This window comes from Ptychodera flava, chromosome 10 (genome assembly GCF_041260155.1).
Source record: "Ptychodera flava strain L36383 chromosome 10, AS_Pfla_20210202, whole genome shotgun sequence".
Classification (NCBI taxonomy): domain Eukaryota; kingdom Metazoa; phylum Hemichordata; class Enteropneusta; family Ptychoderidae; genus Ptychodera; species Ptychodera flava.
The window spans coordinates 36,948,666-36,972,359 of NC_091937.1; the positions used below are offsets into that span (position 1 = coordinate 36,948,666).

The 23,694-nt window shown below is 36.6% G+C and overlaps 1 protein-coding gene across 1 annotated transcript in view; it reads right to left on the minus strand.

The window, feature by feature from the left end:
- Positions 1-10,650: 10,650 nt before the first annotated feature.
- The window catches only part of LOC139141638 (oxytocin receptor-like), a 59,221-nt gene continuing 46,177 nt past the window's right edge, over positions 10,651-23,694 (minus strand). The window contains exons 2-3 of the mRNA XM_070711228.1: positions 11,745-11,970; positions 10,651-10,883 (exon numbers count right to left, since the gene is read on the minus strand). Of these exons, the coding sequence (XP_070567329.1) occupies positions 10,651-10,883; positions 11,745-11,970 (459 nt within the window). The remainder of the gene's footprint in view (positions 10,884-11,744; positions 11,971-23,694) is intronic.

The window sequence follows — 23,694 nt, forward strand, 5'->3', positions numbered from 1 at the left end:
TCACTTTCCATTTTGTGTACTTGCTGGCACAAGAATTGGTACAGGAAATCGGAATTTTTCTGTATATATATATATATATTATATATATATATATATATATATATATATATATATATAATATATATATATACACATATATATATATATATATATATATATATATATATATATATATATATATATATATATATATATATATATATATATATATATATATGGTTTGATTTTTGGTCACGAAGATCGATTTCCAGGAAAATCACTAAAAATAAATCGCTCGAGTCGGCGAGATATCGATTGCCGGATTATAGGATATGTCTTGAATAACATGACTCCGTATTATCTGTTACGGATTATGCCAAATAATTCCCGTCACGGGGCTCGTATTTTTTTGGCATGGTTTAGGAATTGTATTCCGAAGCTAATGTAAGATCTGTTTACTACGTTCACGATAGCCATTGCTTTGGCCACCGGTTTGAATCGTAACAGTACAGATAGAGCTGTATCCAGTGTTGAGCTATAGTTCTCTCTACAGGGTCTGTATTAGTATTATATTATGTTTATAAGATTTTATAGTCGTAAACATTTTCAGAAATAATAGGTCTGCTTGTTTAGCAAAGCATTAATGTATACAAAAATATCTCGAACCCTGACACGTCTGCGAGTACATTGCCGTATCCAGTCACACATAGCAAGTTCTGATATTTTGAAATGTGGTGACATGTCTGTACAAGGTTGACAGCATTGTATACATTGTCAATCTTATATCGCAGGAACTGCAACTCCCCTGTTCCATCTTCGCTGACATGCTTGTATGACAGGCTCCACGACAGATGGGGCCCTGGAGGATATCTACCCCAAACCCCCCTTTCGCTCACTATGTATACAATAAAACCAACGAAATACAAATACTAGATAATTTCAAAAGTTATATCAACGCACTTTTCATCTAGGGACTTTACATTCAGGATTACAGTGCCTTAAAAAGGCCTGTGTCAGGCTTTAGATTGCGTTACCAGGAATTTACTTAAGATTACAATTAAAACGGAAAACTAAAAAGCTATGACGAGTACATAATCCTATTACAGACTAGAACTTGATACGGGTATCGAGTCTCCTGCCTTTAGACATTAACAACTTCAGATCTGTCTAATATTTCCCAATCTCCTATTTCGGTGAAATAGGAGATTAACAACGGATATGACAAGTAGGACTGTGGTGTTTGCCATTAACAAGAAATATGCAGAACATAAGGTTACAATATAATGAATATGTGAACTTGCATAGACACACGCACGCGCACATTTTCAATGATACAAATGACCCAAAATTAAAATAAAGTGGACGTATGATCATCAGAGAGATAATTTATCAGAACACAAATACATTAATTCTGTAAGTTTGGTGTAATGTTTCATTTTTAAATTTATCAGGTCAGTTCCTCTTGAATGGACATAATGCGATTTACATTGCTAGTGTTTCAAAAACTTAATATAGCCAAGGCGCTCTCCCTCTCTCTCTCTCTCTCTCTCTCTCTCTCTCTCTCTCTCTCTCTCTCTCTCTCACTTTTTTCGATCAAAATTTCAAAATTGTCGCTCGAATGGCTCGAATACACCAATCAATATCGTGGTTTACTGAGTGTAACAACTAAAAGTTTGGAAACGAACCCTATTTATACTTTCGATTTGACCTGCAACGCCCTCTACGTCAGCCTCACTTTTCTTTTCTGAGGTCAACACAGAAAGAATTACATGACACATACATGCACATTTATTTCTGCAATTATTTCTATGCTTGCAGGCTCTTGACACAATGAGGCTAAAGTTTCAAAAGGTATCTGTTTTCCTTGCGACGTAATTTTTGCTACTGAATTCATGTGACACCTGGTAAATCTTCTAATGGAAGCTCGAAGCTTAGGGGAAACATTTACATTTGCCATGGTGAACTTTGATCACGGAATAAATTACAACTTGTACAATATCTGTACTCTTGAAAACGTGCGATATTTCTGAAAAAAGAAAAGATGCATATTATAACTAATTACACTGATCAGCAGATTCTCATAAACTTTATGATGGTCACAAACTGATAAGATAGCGAGTTTATTGACAAGATACCTCTCTCTCTCTCTCTCTCTCTCTCCCTCTCTCTCTCTCTCTCTCTCTCTCTCTCTCTCTCTCTCTCTCTCTCTCTCTCTCTCTCTCTCTCTCTCACGTTTTCTTCAGTGGTTGGTAGAATGGATCGAATCTATCAAAGTATCTCGTTCTGTTCTGAGTCTATCAGGAATGAAAATGCTGGCACGTGCACAGTCTTACCTTCAAAATTGGTTGAATTGAACGAAACGATATCTCTTTTTCATCCAAACATAATCTTTGCTGGTAAACGTTAACATCCTGTCACAGAGCCACTTTGTGAAAAACGGATACACATTAAACATGTTAAACCTTCTTATGGCATCACGAAGCATGCAAAAACATTATGTCTACCATTAGTGACATTTGACGATGGAATAGAATACCACTTGGACAGAATCTGAAAACTTACAATTTCGTTTTTCGATAACAAAACAAAATACAAAGTAAGACTTACTATAGTGGAGCTCTCAGACCCATTTATGACTAGCCTGTCTCTATGCCCATGCGCGAAAGTTGTAGAAACTGACGAAAGTTTCATGTTGTATTACTCCTATACGTAATGGTTAACCCAACATGTAATAACACTCAACCGAACAAGAACAAAGCAAAACAGGGGATACTATATTAACCAAACTAAGACAACAAAATGCTTAGCAACCATGGCCGCGCCCCTTTGCAACCTAAAAAGTCGAAAGAATTGATGAAACTGAACATGGGATATTTATTTAGATCAGCAAACTTTCAATAACAAAGTATGCCTGGAAACGATTACCCCGCCCCTAGCAACCGACCAAATTTCCCTTGATTGTTTATACAAAAGGAAACATAGTCACCATTTTTGTGTAAAACTACATAAAAAATAGCTGAACAAAACAAACAAAAAAGGAATCTATGAGTCCCTACCCAAGCAACTACACTGTACATGTAATATTACTTCCGCAATTAAGGAACACTATTGATGATAGTTTAATGCATTGTTTTATCGAAATGAACAGGAACCGATTTCTTAATCATATAAAGAAGTGTGTGAGCGTTGGCATCTTCAGCACAAGGAAAATTGAGGCGCTATAAACTTGTTTTTAACGTATTTCCTGTTTTACCTATGGTAATTTGCCGTGCATTAATACGTCGCTAAGTTTTCGATATAAGGTTGTGTAGAGTATCTAATATTTATCACCATGTAGCTCTATTTAATATGAATAAAAAAATTGAGGGTCGCGTCCCGTTTGGCATTGATCTGCATCACCGTCCCGTGGGTGGAGAGACGTTGTCTGCATGTTGTTTGTCAGCCACTTTTACATATAACTATGGTTGAATCAATGAAGTGTACGATTATGTTGTATTCGTGCCCTACGACTTTGGCGACGTGCGTTGCTTTTGCTTTAATAATGATATATCGATTTTCCTTCGCATCATACAAATGAACAGAGGTCACCAGCAAGTCACTTAGTTGAGCTAGCTGAGGATTTTTAGACAATATTTCGCTAGGTTTCCGCTCGATTACAACACTGTCCAATAACAAAGGTCCAAAGCTCTTATGTGTTTGTTCAGAGGTCTCACGTTTGTGACTAGCAACGTACGTAGCAAAGGTTGGACAGAAATGAACGCGAATACGAAGCGGTACGTGTCCAGCAGTCATTGTTATTGACTATTGACAAAACAATCAACGTGTGGACCGACGAGAAAAATCTCAGGTATATGTTGTTTTATTCTTCTAGAATTATAATTGATTGCATGCCATGATATGATAACACACCGCTGCAGGTTTTTTATAAATTTTGGTCAATTTTACCCGTCCAGTGACAAGTTTATCAATCCAAAGAAACCAACTGAAATATATGATTCTATTATGTTCATGAATATACAGATTTGTTACTACTTAATTTATATAGAATAGTTTGTATCCGGTCGCGTAACATGATTAACATCTCTACTTGAAGACTTCACGAATAGTGTTGCCTAAATTGTCGTCTGCATGGTGAATCTTTCAGGATTAAAGTCCATCGTGAATATACTGATTTTGACAATATCCTGTCGTTTCGGCAGGTTGTGCGGCTCTAGTAGCACTGCGTCGTGCCTTCTTCATTTTCGAGTCATGCTTTGATTCTCTTTTTATTGTTTTCCTTGACCTTGACTCTCATAAGTTGTTTACACTGTAGCAATGGCACTTTAAGGGCGCAATTCCATATCTCTGTCTCTCGCATTTGCCTCCAAATGAAGTTTTTATCAAATTTATCTTCTTCTCTTTTTTTTTTTGGGGGGGGGGGTTTCAGTCTGATAAACAAAGTGCCCCTTTAAGGACACGGAAGCAATTACATAAACCCCGGCTGGAAAAGGCCAGGGATTGGGATTAATTAAAGTGTTAAGAATATTATGGTCGTTCTGCAATCCTAACATAAATAATAATGCTGGAATTTTGGTTTAAATCCGGACGAGGGTTTCAACACGATTAGGGCAAACCACAGTTGTCCTGACAACTGTCTACCAACAAACCACACCCTTGTAGGAGTACAGGCAAACACAAAAGAATAGCATATTTTATTTATAACAATACAATATGTATGCATTTTCATCAACGGTTGATATGTTTTTGGTGTCAAACAAAAACAAGTCAAAATAGCTATGTCATTTATATGATAGAGGAATATTCTACAACTTATAAAAACATTCTTTCTTACAATTGAAAATACCTTAAATTTATCAAACGTTACAAAAGTGGTCTTTCTTCAATCAAATAGAAAAAAGATACATGACCAAAATTACGCATCACAAGTGATCTGAACGTCTTGAAAATCCGCTCACCCAATCTGAAATGCACATTTCTGTCACACAAATGGCAGCAAGAAATTGGCTGTAAAAATCATCAACACACAATATCAAGTAAGCTTAATGCTTCGCTTGACAGAACCCTGAAATCGAAGGTATTAAAAGTTCAATTATCTTTCTTTCAGCACCATAGAGCTTTACAGCTACTGGAATACAGAGACATTTTATGAAATTCAAACATAGCGGTTCATATTAAAGCTATCCGTTACTAATTTCATGGAACAATTAAAGTAACTCATCGTCTTAACTGTAGCAGCCACTTACAGGAATTCAGATATAACACAAGTGCACACATTATTATACATATTTGCTCGCACCAATAAAGATATCATTAATGTAAATATTTCTGAGTTTAAGTTTTCTTGTGCGGGTTTTCAAGATGTAGGCACTAAGATATTTAAAATCTCAAACGTTCTCTCTTAATCCGAACCACTGTACTGTAAAATGAAAGTTACAAATTTGGATCATCGTGTTAACCTGGATGCAGGTAACTGCTTTGATCCGGAACGATTTCAAACAATCTGTAAGTCAAAAAGGTTGCTTTCTTTATTTCTTAAAGTCTCAAGACGATTCAAACGTAAATTTCTCATCACTATCAAAATTTGTCAACTCGATCTGTCAATAAGAATACTACGCATCTATTGCTTCTTTCGCAGAGTGACTGAACATTAGCAGGAAGGAAGAGAATGAAAGACCATTGGCTGTTGATACATCAGAAATATTTCACACCAGAATTTTCTCTGGATTGAGATTTGAATTTGGGTGCCATCATCGCATTTGAAATTTGCATGCGTTTATTACCATTCAGGTCAAATTGATAACATCCTCTTTGACATTCAAAATGATCATGTAAATTTTAACAATTCATTAACTCTTTGTTTTGGTCAGATGTGATTTCAAAATGTCTTTTAGGATTGTGATAGTTCGTGCCAAGGTATTTTTGTTGATACTGTTTTAATTGTTTTTCGTGGGGTTCCTGCCAATTGCTGTCGATTAATTTTTGGTGATGTTCTTTATTTTCTATTTCTTTATTTTTCATGTGTTTCAACGACTTCTGACTGTCAAGAACATTCATTTTCCTTTAGTTTTATCATTTAAATAGTGCTTGTGAATGAAATAAAATTGATCGAAAACGAATACTATTAATACTTCTACAATTACTTCTACTACTAATATTACTACTACTACTTTAACAACTCAACAAACGCACAAATTTTAATTATTACATTAATAAATTACATCAAAACCGAACAAAACAACATACAAAAACAACATTTTTTTTTCGTTCTTAAATAGAAATCGCCTTAGAAAATATTTCCCATTAGATAATTAGGTTCATACAATATGACATAAAACTGGTCCAATAATCATTTCCATTCAAGGTAATACATTACCAGGTTTATGGGACATTTGAGATTTACAAATTAGAGTAGGACCATCCTGAACCACTGATAGTTAGTGGTGGTACCAGGTGTCCGGAATGGGTAAGCGCACTCTGCTAGCATGCTACACCCGTCAGGATTGGTCCCAAAATTGTCTAAATATTGTATGAAAAGATACAGGATATGAATCACTGTAATAAGTCAAAGCCGGTAATGCTGTCGCTAATCATTTGAGTAACCGACGTGTCATATTTGGCTAAAATGTCGTCATATTGACCGTAGAACCTTTTGAAACTCCTAACGAGTCTTTTTGATGTGTATCCCTGTCTCACTAGTTTTGACGCCAATTAGCTATGTCTCAGCTGGAAATCAGCGTAGGAATCACAAGCCCTACAATATCTGAGAAGCTGAGACACGTACACACCATTAGCAGGTGCAGACGGAATATTACTTGCCAACGGGGATAATTTATGAGTTCAAAATTGAAATCCACATATTTACAAATAAATATTCACATTAATCCAAACACATTATTGGGATAGAATATACTGTTCTGAAGAGTCAGCATTTTAAAATAGCTTATGCAATTTTCAACTGTCAGGATGCTTACTGCAATCTCTAAATGTCATTTTGATGAGATTAATCTCTATATAATCGCTTTATTATACTTTGATTTAACCACATATCACATGTGGTCTGAACAGCCTTAATACCCAAACAATGAAAAGCAAAATTATATCCGTCAAGAAAATGGCAACTCAGCAGTTGGCTGAGAGGTTAATTTACTTCACAGTGAACTCACCACATCTACTACGCTACTTGGCTATTTTATGTGACAAAAGTACACAAACTCCTAATAAAGATTGAGTTAATGATGAAAAAGTCCCACAAAGAAATCTTGTTTACCTTCTGGTGTTGTAGTGTGGCCTAGGACATTCAGTCCCTACACTTTCGTCCAAGGGACATTATCCCTAACCCTCGTCCTAAGCGATTAGGGAGCCTTCAGTAATTTCAGGTTGGTGGGCCAGGGGAATCCGCGCACACCTGTACTGTAAAATGTGACTCTCCCCCTATCCTCCTGTCTAAAATGTGACCCTCCCCCTTGTCCGACATTCTAAAACGTGACTCCCCTAACCACTGCAGTATTTTCCCTAGGACAAACTGAAACAGTGTCAGCTAATTACATAACTATCGGTTCAATTGTTCTGTTAAAGTTAGGGACAAGTTAGGAGGGACAGTCGCAAATTATCGCGCAAGAATTTTTGAAGAGATATGGTATTTCATACATTTGAGGGAGGGTCACATATTTTGTGCAACTATAAGAAGGCAAGATGTGGCTGATATAGTGCTTCATCCAAAAATATCAAATCATAATACATGGAGTCTATCAGTCAAATTATTGACAATTTTCCCCAACAAAACATGCTATATCTGTGTATTATACATGTTTGAAATGTATTTGAATGTACTTTGCTCGAATTGGGAAGTAAAATGTGCATTTGTATATAAGAAATTGATTTTGGAATTTCATCTAAAATGTTGGGTCACTATACATCGTGGTCTATGATGAAACTATGAATAATTTTTCCCCATACAACAATAGGTAAATCTGTGCATTTGTGTACACTTGATTATTGATATTAATGTTCTTGATGAGACGAGGGTGGTTACAAGTCCATGGTTGTGCAAGAATTTGATTTTGGAATTTCACCAAACTGTAGATTTATCATACATGGCGGTCTATGATGAACCTATGAATAATTTTTTCCGAATACAAAAATAGGTAAATCTGTGTATTTTTGTACGCTCGATTATTGATATCAATGTTCTTGATTAGACCATGGTTGTACAAAAAATTTGATTTGGAATTTCACCGAAATGTGTGGATTTCTTTCACGTGGCAGTCTATGAAGACACTATGAATAATTTTTTTCCAATACAAGAAAGGTAAATCTTTGCATTTTTGTAAGCTTGATGATTGATATTAATGTTCTTGATTAGACTAGAGTTGTTACAAGAGCAAGAAATTTGATTTGGAATTTCACCGAAATGTTGTATGCATGGTGGTCTACGATGAAACTTTGAATATTTTTTTTCAATACAAAACTAGGTAAATCTGTGCATTTATGTATGCTTGAATATTGATATTAATGTTCTTGATTAGACTAGAGTGGTTATAAGTCCATGGTTGTCCAGAAATTTGATTTTGCAATTTCACTGAAATGTTGATTCACTGAAACGGTAGTCTATGAGAGAACTATGCACAATTTTTTCCAATATAAAACTAACAATATTTTTGCATTTATGTACATTTGATAATTGGTATACACTTTTCCACCTGTCTCTTTTCTTGCATCAGTTTTAATTGTTCAAGGTGTTTAATGTAGGATAACACTACATCTTCATTGCTTGTGAAACTTATGGATAATGTGTACGTATTTAATAGAATCGACGTATTTAGTTGGTGATTTCATATTCAAGAAATATCACATGGACAATCAAAGGTTTGGCCACAAAATCAGCTTCTGTCAAAAGTGACCTTCCCCCAAGATAAGTTCATAAAAATTGACTCTCCCCGGCCCCCTTGAACAATTTTCTAAAAAGCGACCCTCCCCCATTCCCCTCGCTCACCCCCGCCCCCTGTAATTACTGACGGCTCCCTTAATGGGAAACGGCCAAGGGTAACTGTCCTGGTAGTTTAAGAGCAATCCTCAAAGAGGGGAGCTTTCATGTTCCCAAGTGTTAACACAATCATGGCATATTTTTAATATGTTGATCACAGGTTATGTCTTCTTGGAAACTTTAACACAAAAGGTAAAATCCACAGCGGCTGGGAAAGTTCTAGGGCTCGCCCTATAAAATTCACTGAGTGTAAGCTCGTGTCGAATGAGCACATCTATTTATATCCTGCACTTATTTTGTGTTTATTATTTTTTCCAAGGTCTGTTCGGTTAGTCCTCCTTCTTACAAGAACAGTTCGCATCATTCTACACTGCTGCTAAGCTGTCTCATGTTTTCTTAAAAGTAAATGCGCAGTGTCTATGTAACCAGCACCTTATACTTTCCCTGCCCACGCAACCGATTCAGCAACCTCGTATACGAAGAGTTTACACAGTCGCTGCTGGTGGTGTTACCACAAATAGCATAATTTAGAATCATCTTTTGACTAGCGCGGCAGGATAGATTTGAAGTAGTAGGACATACAATCCGTTTCAAGACAAAATACACTTTCTTGGAGTCAACATATTGTAGTCTCAGTGCCCACGCCTATTTCAAACTGTACATGATCGAGTGAATTTTCATCAGAGTTATTAACGGACCTTGGGGGTATCCCACGTTTACATTTTGTTTGTTTTTGCTTTTAAATTACTAGATCATCCGCCGCGCAAGTTGGGCTTAAATTACCTTAAAATTGACCGTTTTGAAACATTTTTCTTGTCAAGATATTCAAATGACTTGTCATCACTCCATGATCTTCTGCTAGGAAATGAAAAACAAGATTGGCGAGGCTACGCTCTCTCGCTCAAGAATATCGCTAAACGGTCATTGACGTTTCGGTTGATATTATCCCGAGCGGAGAAAAGTTCTATAATTCGCATGCGCGACACATTTACGCGAAATTACGGTTGAAAAAAAATACCACTGAAAGGGATAGAGTTTAAGGTAGAATGCGCCTCGGGTACAGATATTTGGACTCTCAAACTTTTACAATTCTTTGTTGACTACCACTTTGGGGGAGGGGGCTCATTTGAAGCCCATGAGGGAACCAAAGTTTTTAGCATCCCTACAAAGCATAGTTCCCCTACAAATTTAGCACAGGACTGGCGGCCATTTTGAATTCAGATGTCCATAATACTGTGTAATTTTCTTCTTTTTGCGTCGAATTTTGCACGGCGACCCCCGATTTTTATTTTTAAATTCCAAAGGGAAGGATTTAAAGTTCCCTAAGGAAGTATATTATGAAACAATTTTTTCCCCCTTCGACTGGAAAAAATTGTTTCCTGTGACCCTGATCTCTTTCTGAATTTGATTAATCGCCCACAGACTTACAACTTTCTGTTTTCTTTTGTTGAATTAAACAAGAACAAAAGCTCTAAACAGATCAATCATATTTTCGTTGCTATTTTTATACAGAAAATGCTTTGTTCATTGTTATCTTAAGAAAATGTATTGCTACTTCACACATGATTGGCAACTCAGCGACTACGCCACGCGTATGATATTAACATGTATACGCGTAACAAGGAGGACTGCCATTGAAATAATTATATTCCAATAGGATTCGGAAGTATGAAATTTCAGAAAACTTCCTAAACTGATTCAAACGTCTTTTCGCGATGACTTGATGGTAACGGGCCAGAGAGGCGCCTATCGGGTCGTGAAGCTTCCGGTTCGACAGGTTCCCTTCTGTCGCTGCGGGAGGGCGTCCTTCTCAAGGTTGCGAACTTATCAAAGTTGGCCACAGTTATGTTGTAGGCGCTGGCCATCGTCGTGCCGTTCAGAGTGGGTACACCGACAGGTGTAATAGATGCAATTTCCATACCTGGAATAGTAGAAAGAAAACTTAATTACTATACCTCACCCATTTACTCACTTGATCACCAACAGAATGGATCAAAGCCGACACCTTGGCGTCAATGATGACATCAACGGGTCCAGATAGAGATCTTTTCAAACAGTGTCAGGCATCTTGAACACTTGTTGCTTACAATTAATTACTTTGTCGTGGTAACTGCATACATACATACATACATACATACATACATACATACATACATACATACATACATACATACGTACATACATACATACAAACATACATACATACATACATACATACATACATACATACATACATACATACATACATACATACATACATACATACATACGTACATACATACATACAAATCTATTTACAGAAATAATACTGATTGGTAATCTTTGCATGAATAAATACATTCAATTCAAGCTTCAGATGATCGAGTTACGCCACATAGGTCTCGCCTTATTTGAGAAATGAATTTACATTTTCTTTAATCCATATTGTTCAGTTATCTGTAGAGATGCACAAATTAAAATACGTTCCTTTCTGTAGAGTTGTATGAAATTGATTTTTTTGTCTGATGAGTTCAATATACATGATGGAATACAACGTCATAAAGATATAACATGCCAACATCGTGACCTTTGTGTTCCGTTGATTTCTGAATGAGGTTTCTTATCCTCTCTCTCTCTCTCTCTCTCTCTCTCTCTCTCTCTCTCTCTCTCTCTCTCTCTCTCTCTCTCTCTCACACACACACACATATACACAAACACAAATTCTATCCCTCTCGGCTTTTTAGTAATGTACGCTCAAGCGAGGCTAAGCCAACAGCGTATCAGCGTATAACGAGTTGAATACCTGTCCCTGAAGACGTGCAGTTGCTGTAACAGCCACAAAGGCACCAAACGCAACCCAATGCCGAGAAGAACCGAGCAAAGGCACGGGCTACCCGTCTGCGCATGCTCTTCCACATCATGACGTATATGAACGGATCAATGGCGTGGTTTGCAAGGAGCATTCTTGAGGCCAATTGCTCTCCTTCAAACGAAGTGGCCACTCCGCCTTTCTTCAAAATTATAGTTATCTGGGAAGAAAACAAAATAAGACCATGTAAATGTAAAGTATAGGATAGGCACAAAACATACCTAGTACACACATTTATATTACACAAATGCACATATTTGGACTACATAGTATCGTCTAAAGGAGGTGACAATAATGACATCCACAGACAGCTGAAGTGTATGTAGTCCAGGGCAAACTATTTTATCCGTAACTTCAGTTATTGTTCGTATGAGGTTAAAAATGTACTTTTCAGAGCTTTATTGTATAGTATATATTGCCTAAATATCTGGAGTGACTAGTGTTATACAGATGAATACTATGCTGTTTTCTTCTTTCTGGATTCATTTTAGAAATGTAAGGTACAGATAAATTTTTAGTATTTTATATTTTTCTTTTGTCACTCTTCTATTTTTATGATATGTGTGCCTGAAATAATAATAATAATAATAATAATATTTCTACATGGACATACATACTTAATATATACACGTACATACATAATACCATGTATTCTGTTATCTGCACTTTATATGTCAAGTTTACGATTTAGATATATTTAATCTTTATAATATTGCGCTTGCAATAACATCGATAATACATGCAACAATGTATTGGTGGGGGTCATGTAAAATATGTTGTCTGCAGTATATGACATAATGGGTATACCAGCCTATGACTGGCTATCTATTGCAATACAAGGCTTCCGGCTCATATACAGGATAATTCTCAATTGGAAAATAATCACGACTGGTATCCACTGTCGCTTCACACAGGCATTACTATGGTTATTATATTAGTCATTATAGTTGACGATTTCCTCGGCAATTGCTTTTCGGATATTTATGTGTTCTTCTAACTCTGCAAGAATATGCAGTTCTGTGTGGTTCTCCAGTACATAATGAGCCCGATCTAATGATCCATACCTTAAATAGCGTTTGTCTTGTGCTAAGAGTCAAAACTGCAAAGTAATGAAATGCCTTTTGGATGAAAAATCGACTTCTCACCCCAGCACGAGTTTGAAATAGTGATCTGATAAATATCTTTAGCTCAAAACTGCATTCTTCTTCATGCAAAAAAATTCTATTTGATTGTGAAACTAGCTAAACTTATACCACCTTTTCATCTGTTAAGATATTCTGTCGTGAAATAATTGTATAAACTTTACTTTGACTTCCGTTGTGACAGTCACGTACTGCTACCGAAACAAATCCGCCATGTTTAACATGTGGTCGACGGCCCTAGACTTTTATGAGTCACGTAGCTGGTAAAGTCGCTTTTAAGGTACCGAGAATTATTGCGGACTCAAAATGTGGGCTGCTTGACTCGAGCTTGAGGTGATCGTAGATAGTACAGTCAGCAAAACAAATCAACAGTGTCTAGAGAATGAATCAGAGTAAAACTTTTCATTGAATGCTGAAAAGAGAATAAGCGAAAAGACGAGTGCATTGATCTTGACAGAAAACACTTCATGATTTCATATTGTAACAGCACATTTCCGTAACGCGTAAGCCATGAGGGTCGCTCGCTGTTTCTCGTCGAGTATATGTAATTGTGTCATTGGTAAGCCATGGTAATGAAATTCTCACCCGTACGTACCCTGGATTCTCTGTCTTATGCTATTTAAGGGACGATGCACCTATGGGACAGATATCTACACTCTTCAACTTTTATAATTCTATAAGGCGATACCGAAGGATTAAACCCGCACTTGATTGCTAAGGCTCGCATGCAGTGTTCCAAATGCACGCTATTGCAAGTGAAAATCGTTACCGTTTACATAGTTTTCTATGCTCTATCGCTTTCTGATATTGTGAAAATGTTTAAAATCTTTAAAGTCGGCCATTTTCCATCTATAGGAATGAATTTCGGCAAAATTGTACACACCGCCAAGATACATAAGGCTAAGCATGCGTTTTAGAAAATTCTCAATGATTTTTGAGATACGGCAAGAATAGGATTAAAAATTGTACGAAATTACAAAGTAGACATTTGCCATTTCAAAATATAGTGTTTGTTTCACCGCTGACCAAATTTCACGCCCGGGACTGTGAAGAAATATGTCAAGTATCAAGTCAAGTATATGAGATTTTGGTACAATTTGCGACATACAGCAAGAGCAGATAGGCGAATGCTATAGATGGAGCGAATTGCACATAAATCGAGAGTATATCTGACTGCGGCGGCGGTAATTGCCATTATATTGTACCAAATCGTGTGTCTGTCATCTTATTTGAGTATTTTCGTCACTTCAAGCCCTAAATGCAGAAAATAGTCCTCTAAGAGATCGAACGTCAAAAATTCAGCGACCGAGACCTTACATTTTTATGAGCTGGATTACGTTGACAACACGCACACAGTAAGCTTGTCCTTCTACAACAAGCGCATATGTTCATTAACGTCGCATTTTATTCTCATTACAACGCGAAAGTGCAAATCGGCTGCGTTGTAATTGAACTGATCAAGCTGTTTCATTCAGGAAATCTTTCTCTTTCAGCTCATTAGTGTGTCCGGCCACGGCTGATGTCCAGTGAAGCATCAGACAACCAATAGTATGCAATTGTACAAGTACGGCAAAATACCAAAAGTATACAGTGAGACATTTCTGAAACGAGGACGAAACATTCCACACCTGTGTTTGCAAAATACTAATAATTAAATTACAATTCATTTATTTATTTATTTATTTATTTATTATCCCCTAAATTTCTCTGCAAGCTAAATGTTACCCGTATTGGTTTCCACATTACCCCTCTATATGCTGGTTTAGGATTTGGATGCTGGTTAAAATTTAACTGTCAACAAAAACAAGTTAGATATTCCACACACGGCTGCTGTGCTAACAAGTTGAAAATGAAGCACTTCAACATGCATATGATACTTTTCAAGCAGAGCAAGAAACTGTACATCAGATAAGAAACACTGACTACGCATGGAAAATATATTAACATCGATTGATTATGTGCTGGGAAATTTTGTTTCCCAGAACGACATAGTATTCTTGGCCTTCAATATTTAATAAATGTGACCGTGAAATCGGCTGTTGTGTATTTCAGAAACATTGTGGGGTCATCTTCAACTGATGAATAACGTAGAGTGAGGGATTGGAGATTACATCCTGCTAGGCTGGGTCGGAGCAGAATGAGCGGCAAAACTGAAGGGCACTGGCCTTAACCAAACAATCTCAGAAATCAACGTAATGCTAGGAGGACCATTTGAGTGACAAAGATGAGGAAAGCTCCCCTGAGTGAAACTAATGAAGACAGATTTGCCGCAGAGTTCGTCAGATGACACGTCATGAATGACGGCCGATGACACGTCATGAATGACGGCTTAAAAATTTCATCATGATCATAACTTTACATCATTTTTCACAGTTCGCAGATAAGTATATTTTTGACGTCCAGTCACGTGACTACTGTCTTTGGAAAAGTAGCAAGAAAGCAATTTATCATCCACATGTTTTTCATTTTTTTACCATCCCCAAAATATCCTTTATCTCCAAGTCCAGATAAAAGGAACCACAGGCGATTTAAACTTCTAGCTTGGAGTGACTTCTCTGTGCCGGCGCCACTTCCCTTGTCACGTCTTACCCTTATGGCAAGGGAAGTCTCAGAAAATGGATTGAACACGTCCATCATGCAAACAGCACTTCCGTTTCGCAAAAATTTTGCCAATGGTTTACATCCGTGTCTGTATAGAGTCTTACATGAAATCGATAACGGTGAAAATTGCATTCACCGACAGCCTAACCAATCTTCTGGGTGACCTTTACAACCCTGCTAAAAAGGCTTCTTGTTACTTGCGATATGTCAGTCTGGTACAGCATTTGACTGGCGTATATAGCAAGATGCCGGGAAAGATTGAAAACTATCTACCTACAAGGGAAATCCGTTTGCAAAGTCAACTTGTATAAGTTTTACTGCATATCACAATCTTTGTAATAAGCCCATTTACCCGGTTTTCTCCCTGAGGATGTTTACGAGAATATGGACTTTGTGTGCATGTGAAGTGGGCGTTACTGGATCACTTCTTAAGAAATACGTCAAGGAGAATGATCTCTTGTCATTGATGGTAATGCACAGTGTAACAATAAGCTGAACAGAGAGGAATATTATCTGTGAAGACATTCTATGACAGCCTTCTCCGTCGTATAACCGAGATAATGACGTTTTACGCATCTACCTTGATGTGAAATTATATGTTGAAAAAATAAAATTGTCAAAAAGTGGTCTCAGTACTGATCCCCTCAAGTTTGTGATACAACCAAAAATATACACCACACAATAAACGTACTCGGTCTGTTCAAAGAACTAATTGGAACTGGAACCAATTTGGGATAATTGGATGTTCGTATTTTTTAAATTTCTCAAAATTATTAGGTGCCCTATAGCTGAATGCTGCAATATTACAAATTACTCATAAAATTAAGTGTATAACTTAAAAAGAAAAGAAGATGAGCTTACATTTGCAGATTAAACCGACATTACTTCACTATCCAATTATCCCAAATTAGTTCCATCGTGTTACAAGTTAACATGCTTTTCAACTCAAGTTTTTTCACACAGATGAGCTAATATCACACTGATTCTGTCTGTCTTTTGGCGCGATATCTGAAGGGCTGATAGTAGTGGAATGACATCTGGTACAACAATTTTGTTTACAAATTGCAAGAACTGATCAGTTTTTGGTGGGTGTTGCTTGCATATTTTTGCTAATTTTTATAATTATCGATTTAAAAAAAAAATCCCGGATATTCATAGAGAAGAGCTACACACAATTTGATGAAATTTACCCGACAAATGGTGATCAGACGAGGATATATTACCCGTGAAAGATATTAAAGGTGCAAATGAAAATTATTTGAAAATTTGCATATTTAATGAAATTTAATAGTAGGCATATATATCTGGATAACCTTAATAAAGTTCATGAAACTTGCTATGTACATTGGCGATACCATTATATAACATTATTGAAAGTAATTTCGCATTTTTATATTAGCGAATTACCAATTTGCATATTTATAAACTTTTCTAATTACTGATAGATATCTGAATAGACTTGATGAAAGTTGACGAAACTTTTGTACTGATGCAGGGAAGCACTTTCAATTTGTATCTGGATTTAATTTTATGAAGTTATTTTACGATATTCTTTTCTCGTACACTGATGGTTTGGATCATGTTGCGTGTTCAATGACTAGACAATCTGCATTTTATCTGATGCATACGAAAAGTTAAATTGGAGAAACGGAGTCTTCGTCTCATTTGCCTTCACTAGAACACATAACCTTTATCACAAACAATGTCTTAAGGTAGAACGCACCTCAGGGACAGACATTCGGACTCAAAAACTTACAATTCTCTTCTGATATACCACATGTGGGGGTTCATTTTAAAGCTCTCGGTGAAAGAAAACTTTTCACCTGCTTAGTTTTTCGATATCCGAAAATTTTTGATTTTTATCCATAGAGTTAACACAGGGATGTCGGCCATTTTTAATTTCTAATATCGGTAAATCTTGGGTATTTTTTTCTCTAGTACCAAAATTTGCATGGTGACCCCCTATTTTTATTCTTGATTTTGAAAGAGCATGATTGAAAGATTCCTTGAGGAAAGTTAGAGCAAAAGTTTCAGTCTTTCACTTTCGAGGTGCATACTACCTTAAAGCCTAAGGGTCGAGATAAAATGCCCCTGAGGACATATATAAAAATTCTCAAACCTTTAAAATATTCTGTTGGTTTATCACTTGTGGGGGCTCATTTGAAGCTCATGGAGCGAGCGACACAAGTTTTCCCGAGCGTATTACGGTGAAAATTGAAAAATTTTACCAACGTTTTCCAAATGAAGTCTCGTCGCGTCCTGACAGGAATTCATTCTTCAATGAGGATATTGAACACTGCAAGCGCAGACATACACGGCTTGCATGGAAATTACGCATGCAAGCTGTGTTCACAAATACAATATTATGTTGGTAAAAAAGAAAAAGAACGAACGGGATTATACATCGAAAGTTACTGCTAATGAAGGGCTAACAAAAGGCGGTAACATTTTATCAATCCGAGTGAAAAGGTGTATGCTTGATCTGAAAAGGTAAAAAGCAATGATATACAAGGCTTTGTAATACACGCCATTCAAAATAGAGATATTCATCTTCGTCACGAACGAAGGGAACATTGGTGACGTATGGTTTACAGTAGCTGGTGCGCCAGTACTGTTCCTGAACCACGAACCTTTTGACAAACTGAATACTTAAAGTCTTCCTACGTCTCCCGGTAATAAGAAAAAATACTGTCTATCTGAACTCACATATACGGAAGCGTGAAGAACAACTGGCCGTGGATGATTTCAGTTTTTGGTTTTAAATATTGACAGGGCCCTGAAGGTGTGTCAGCTTCCATTTCTTTATATATTTATCAGTGTCATGACACCTGTTCTGTCGATGGAGACCGAACAATGTGTATAATTCAGATTATACATCATTAATTGATATGTTTATAATTAATCTTTAATTCTAAGAGGATATCCATCCCACATCAGAATTAATAAGTAATTGAAGCGAACCTTCTTAAAATTATCGACACCTTCTATTTTTCAAATACAAAGGCAAAAAAATCTTTAGCCCCTGTTACCTGAAATGATCTTTTAAAAATCTCGGTTTTAGCTGTTGAAATTTCTACAAAGTGCTGATTAGCTGATCTTAACTTTCGCGAAAATCGGTCTTCGTTAAAAAGATGCATTAACATTATCCGGTGCTGAGTTTAAAATGAGACATAACTAATGTAATTTAAATAGAGATCTTTTGATATGAAGTGTAGAGTCAGCGTGTAGAAATAATTGAATTGAATGTCTTAGTATACGCTCTAGAAATTGAATATTGACGATAGATGTGGCGCCAAAAACATTCGAATTATGAGGATGAGCAGGAATAAACGCTGACAACATTGCATACTGGTGAAATGAATACTACTCAAGGATATTAGCACAATATGCTATGGATTATTCTTTATTCGGATAATGAGAGCAGGTGTAACCCCCGCTCCCAAGGAACTAGTTCTCTTTCAAAATAACGCTCTTGTAAATTATCTCTTGAACGTAGTATATGAGGACGTTTACGTCTGGATATGGGTGAAATTGTCTTCTTTCATGCAAAGTCTGATTTTGCTCAAGTCCTGCGGCTGTGAGTGTACAATGATTTCAGGAAGTGCATCGTTAATGCCTCCGCTCATTGTCTCCAAAGAATGCCTTCAAGATTACGATTAGCAAATTACGCTATGAACTAGTCTTTGTTTGATAATTATAGCAGTTGAGATCTTCTCCAAAGGAACTATTTCTCTATCAAATTGCTTTTCATAAGCCGTCTTAAGTCCTAATCCTAGCCATAAACCCCCGCGTTTTGGAACTTATTCTAAAGAGTTTCTTCAAACACTACAGGACTGTGCTTCAAACAAGTACCAAATCATTTCCTCCGTGCGGTTACTAAAATCATGCACAAAACAAGTGTAATTCTACGTTTCCTGATGACAAAATTGAAGGCAGAAAATATTATATCTAGAAGCTTGACATAAATGAAAGGGTAATGCTTGTAAAGGTGTAGGCTACATTGGTCAAAGTCAAAAAACCATGTTCACGAACAAGAAACTCTAAAATAGATGCGATGAAACTGCTATCATTGAAGCATATGTGGGATTAAATATGGAAGGTCATGACATCTGTACCTTTTATGTTTTTATTTTAAAATCTTGGGAAAGAAGTGTTGAAGAGTATAGATTTATCGCCTGCTAAGTCTATTTTCCCCCTTGACTGTTTTCAATAATCTTCGGGAAAGACGATAATTTGTGGTCTAACGTACAAGCATAAGTTTACCTGAATTGCATTAAAATACTAACACGGAAATCTTTGGATTTTTTAATGTTTTTGCAAAGAAAGGGACTAAGAGATGTCAAAATGTTTTTAGCCGAGAGTCAGTACGTAATCCTATACATACGTATAAACTCCTGCAGAATCTTTCCCTTTCGCAAATAACAACTCTCATAATTTGAAACTATTCTTGTGCACCCTTTATGATATATAAAATATTTTGCGATTTATGCTTCATATAATAAGACAACATAATTGAACAATATTATTGAGAAATGTTTGTCAAGAATAGTAAGGTGTTATAAATTCATTTTGGTCAACTTCGCACGTTTACAAATGTAACGTTATTTACTGATCCGAAAAACCGGTTAGATCCGGATTCGTACCATTCCTGCAGAACTGGGCAAATGGAAGCTCACGGGTTTACGAGATATGGTAAACAAGTAGACCTCTTGTGGAAACCATTCATAAGTCGCGCATCAATTTTCTACGGGGGTATCCGAAGGACAGTGCACTGTGAAAATGTAATTTAAATCCGACAAGAAAGATGTAAGACGTATTCTGCGACACTCCGAGTATTTTCATGAGGTTTCTTTAATATCAAATCTTTTTCCTTAATCGCAGGAATCCTTTCTGCGCTACATCGATTAGCAAGACAAAGTAATATAATAAGTATATAATCGAGATGAATTCTCCATGCTTGCAAGGAATACCCATTTGGCTTCTAAGGGTCTAGGAGATTAGGCATCTCCAAAGTATTGGACTCTATGACGATGTAAAGTTCCTTGCAACTACATGCCATTTATTGACCTGTCCAGTAAACAAGCTTACAAACCATCGTCAAAGATACAGCTTGTCCTATGTTTTGGCGTTTCTCAAAGTGGAGGGAGGGAGGGAGCGAGAGAGAAGATATCATAGCAATATCTTCGAAACTTGCATTCTTACCTTACAAAACATACAACCATGTAAGCACAACATATACACACATATACATATATACACATATATACATCCAAGATATACATACATATATATATATATATATATATATATATATATATATATATATATATATATATATATATATATATATATATATATATATATATATATATATATATATATATATATATTGTTCCCTGCCTAACAACATATGCAATCAGCAGCCCAAACGTTTCAGTTGATCACAGCCACCCGATGAATGTAGGCCGCCTATACGAAACAAAATTGTAGTGGAAATGTAATTTAGATTATCCTGATCAACTCAGTTGTGTAAATAAATATATATATATATATATATATATATATAGAGAGAGAGAGAGAGAGAGAGAGAGAGAGAGAGAGAGAGAGAGAGAGAGAGAGAGAGAGAGATAGATCGATCCTATAATTATAAACATCAAACAGCTTTAACAACTCTGAAGTTACCATGGTCACTACATATCGCATGTCATATCATAATATGATGATGATGATGATGATGATGATTATTAGTATTATTATTATTATTATTATTATTATTAGACTTTATTTAAAGAGGGTAATCTGAGTTACAAAACAAATTGTAATTTACATCAGAGCCCTCTGTGAGCTCGAAAAAAGTACATGCGTATAAATAGCAAATACAATGTACATGTAAATACAGCAAGTGTTCAAAAAAGGATGAGTAACATCTTCATTGCAACAAAAAGAAATAAATTAATCTAAATCTGAACCCTCATTTGTAAACTTCGTCATAAGATAATCTCGCAACTTTAGTTTGAAAGTGGCTAAAGTTGAGGTATTTCTAATCGCAGGGGGAATTGTATTCCAAGTACTTGCAGCACGAAAAGAGAAAGACTTTTGACCTGTGGTAGTCTTAAATTTTGGAACACACAAATTTCCATGACTGGCATTACGGGTGTTTGATGAAATTCGATGAAAAACGTCACTCAAATAAGAGGGTGCAAGGCCATTCAATGATTTGAATGTCAATAATGCGGTGAAATACATAATACGTAGGTCAATCGGCAACCAGTGCAAAGTTAAAAAGATAGTTCGTGAGGGAACACTCATGTCAACCCTAAAATTACTCTTCCAGCCCTCTTCTGGAGTTTGTAAATACGGTGAAGATTTGACTTCGAGGTATTGCCCCAAACAGTGCAACAGTAATAAATTAAAGAAAGGAAAAGTGCATTGTACACAACCAAATGAGTACTCGTAGTGGCAAAGGACGTAGTTTGCGAAGGATACCAATTCTGGTAGAAAGTTTCTTACACAGGTTATCAACGTGAACATCCCAACTTAAAGTTGAATCAATTGAAACGCCTAAAAGGATGTGAGAAGAGACATTGGAGATAATTGTTTCTTGTATTGTGACAAAAATAGAGGCCTTAGTGGCAAATGGACGTAGGGCACCATTTTACAAGTGGTATAGCCACAAACTGATGACGTCAAAATCGCCGTACACAAAACACAGACGCCCCGTAATTGCGGCACTGACTAACTAATAAGGTTAAAATAATATAAATTTGCACTTTCTTCAAATCACTGTCACAATCTCCGACTGCTTAGTTTTTGTATCGGGTGAAGTACAGTGGGGGCCAGGAATTGGGGTTAGCTGACCAAATTGTCGGAACGGAGCGAGCGAAGCGAGCGGAGTTCCGACAATTTGGTCAGCTAACCCCAATTTCTGGCTCCCACTGTGCTTCACCCGACACAAAATCAAGCAAATGAAGACCATCACAGAGTTTTTAGGGTTAGGGTTAGTTAGTTCATGTGATCGCGGCAATAATTCCGTCTCATTCCGGGTACAATATGTCCCCTCTCACGTTTTATTCATCAAATTTGTTGTCATGTACAAACTGACCCCGACGGCAATGGCCATATTGACCCCTTTTCAATATAGCCGTTGCCAAAGATGGCACACAGTTACATAACAGAATTCAGAGTTTATTCAAATGCAAATAATAATCAATATGACGGCCAAAAAATCTTTGTATGTTTTCATTTGCATTACTTCTTCTACAGACCGAAAATCACACCTGTACATTAGTTCAAACTCTGTTATTGATTGGTTTAATTTTTGTCCACAAATTTGTTTCCTTTATCTTCGCGATATGCCTTCCAATAGATTTTTAGCCAGGCTGTATTATGGAAATTTATGAATACACGGATGTAAACAAAAAAAATCTATATTGAATTCAAGTTTCGGAAGTCCAAATACAGCTTGAGTCGACACAGTGACAGACATTTGGTGATTGGAGTCATTGGTCGCGATATTTGTGCTTCCTTTTTATTTCTGTTGACCGGCGTATGAATGCCAATGCTTTATCGATTTGTTCCTACAGGTTCCGATATTATTCCGATGAATGGTAGGGGCCTTATTCATCGTTGTCCAAGTCTCCTCAGTTCTCTCATTTCACCGCTAATCATTGTCTTCATTTTGTGGATCCTCAAACCTTCGCCCACACCAACACCTTTGAAGGCATGTGGATGCATGCCATGCGAAATTGGATTGGCTTCACACCTTCAGACTTATTTCCAACTTATCTTTATGAGTTCATGTGGCGGAGGCGTTTCGGCGATAAAGCTAAGGCGTACTTGTTCATTTCAATTCTCTGTCCTTCAAGTTTACAGTCCCCTTCATCGATTAATTGCAACTCTGCACATAACACCATATTATTTCAAATGTTTTAAGACGGTCTAAAAACTAATATCACGCCTACATTGACAACTCAGGAGGCCACTGCTGCCGCTGATGTGTGACACTAGGAATGCACAAACCAGACCAAGTTCGTGCTAGTGACAATATATGCACCCTAAATCATTATATTGGCGGCGAATTTCGTTTGCTTCTGTACTTAATTCACTTCGTCGATCGGAGGAATTTTTATAATGTAATTTTC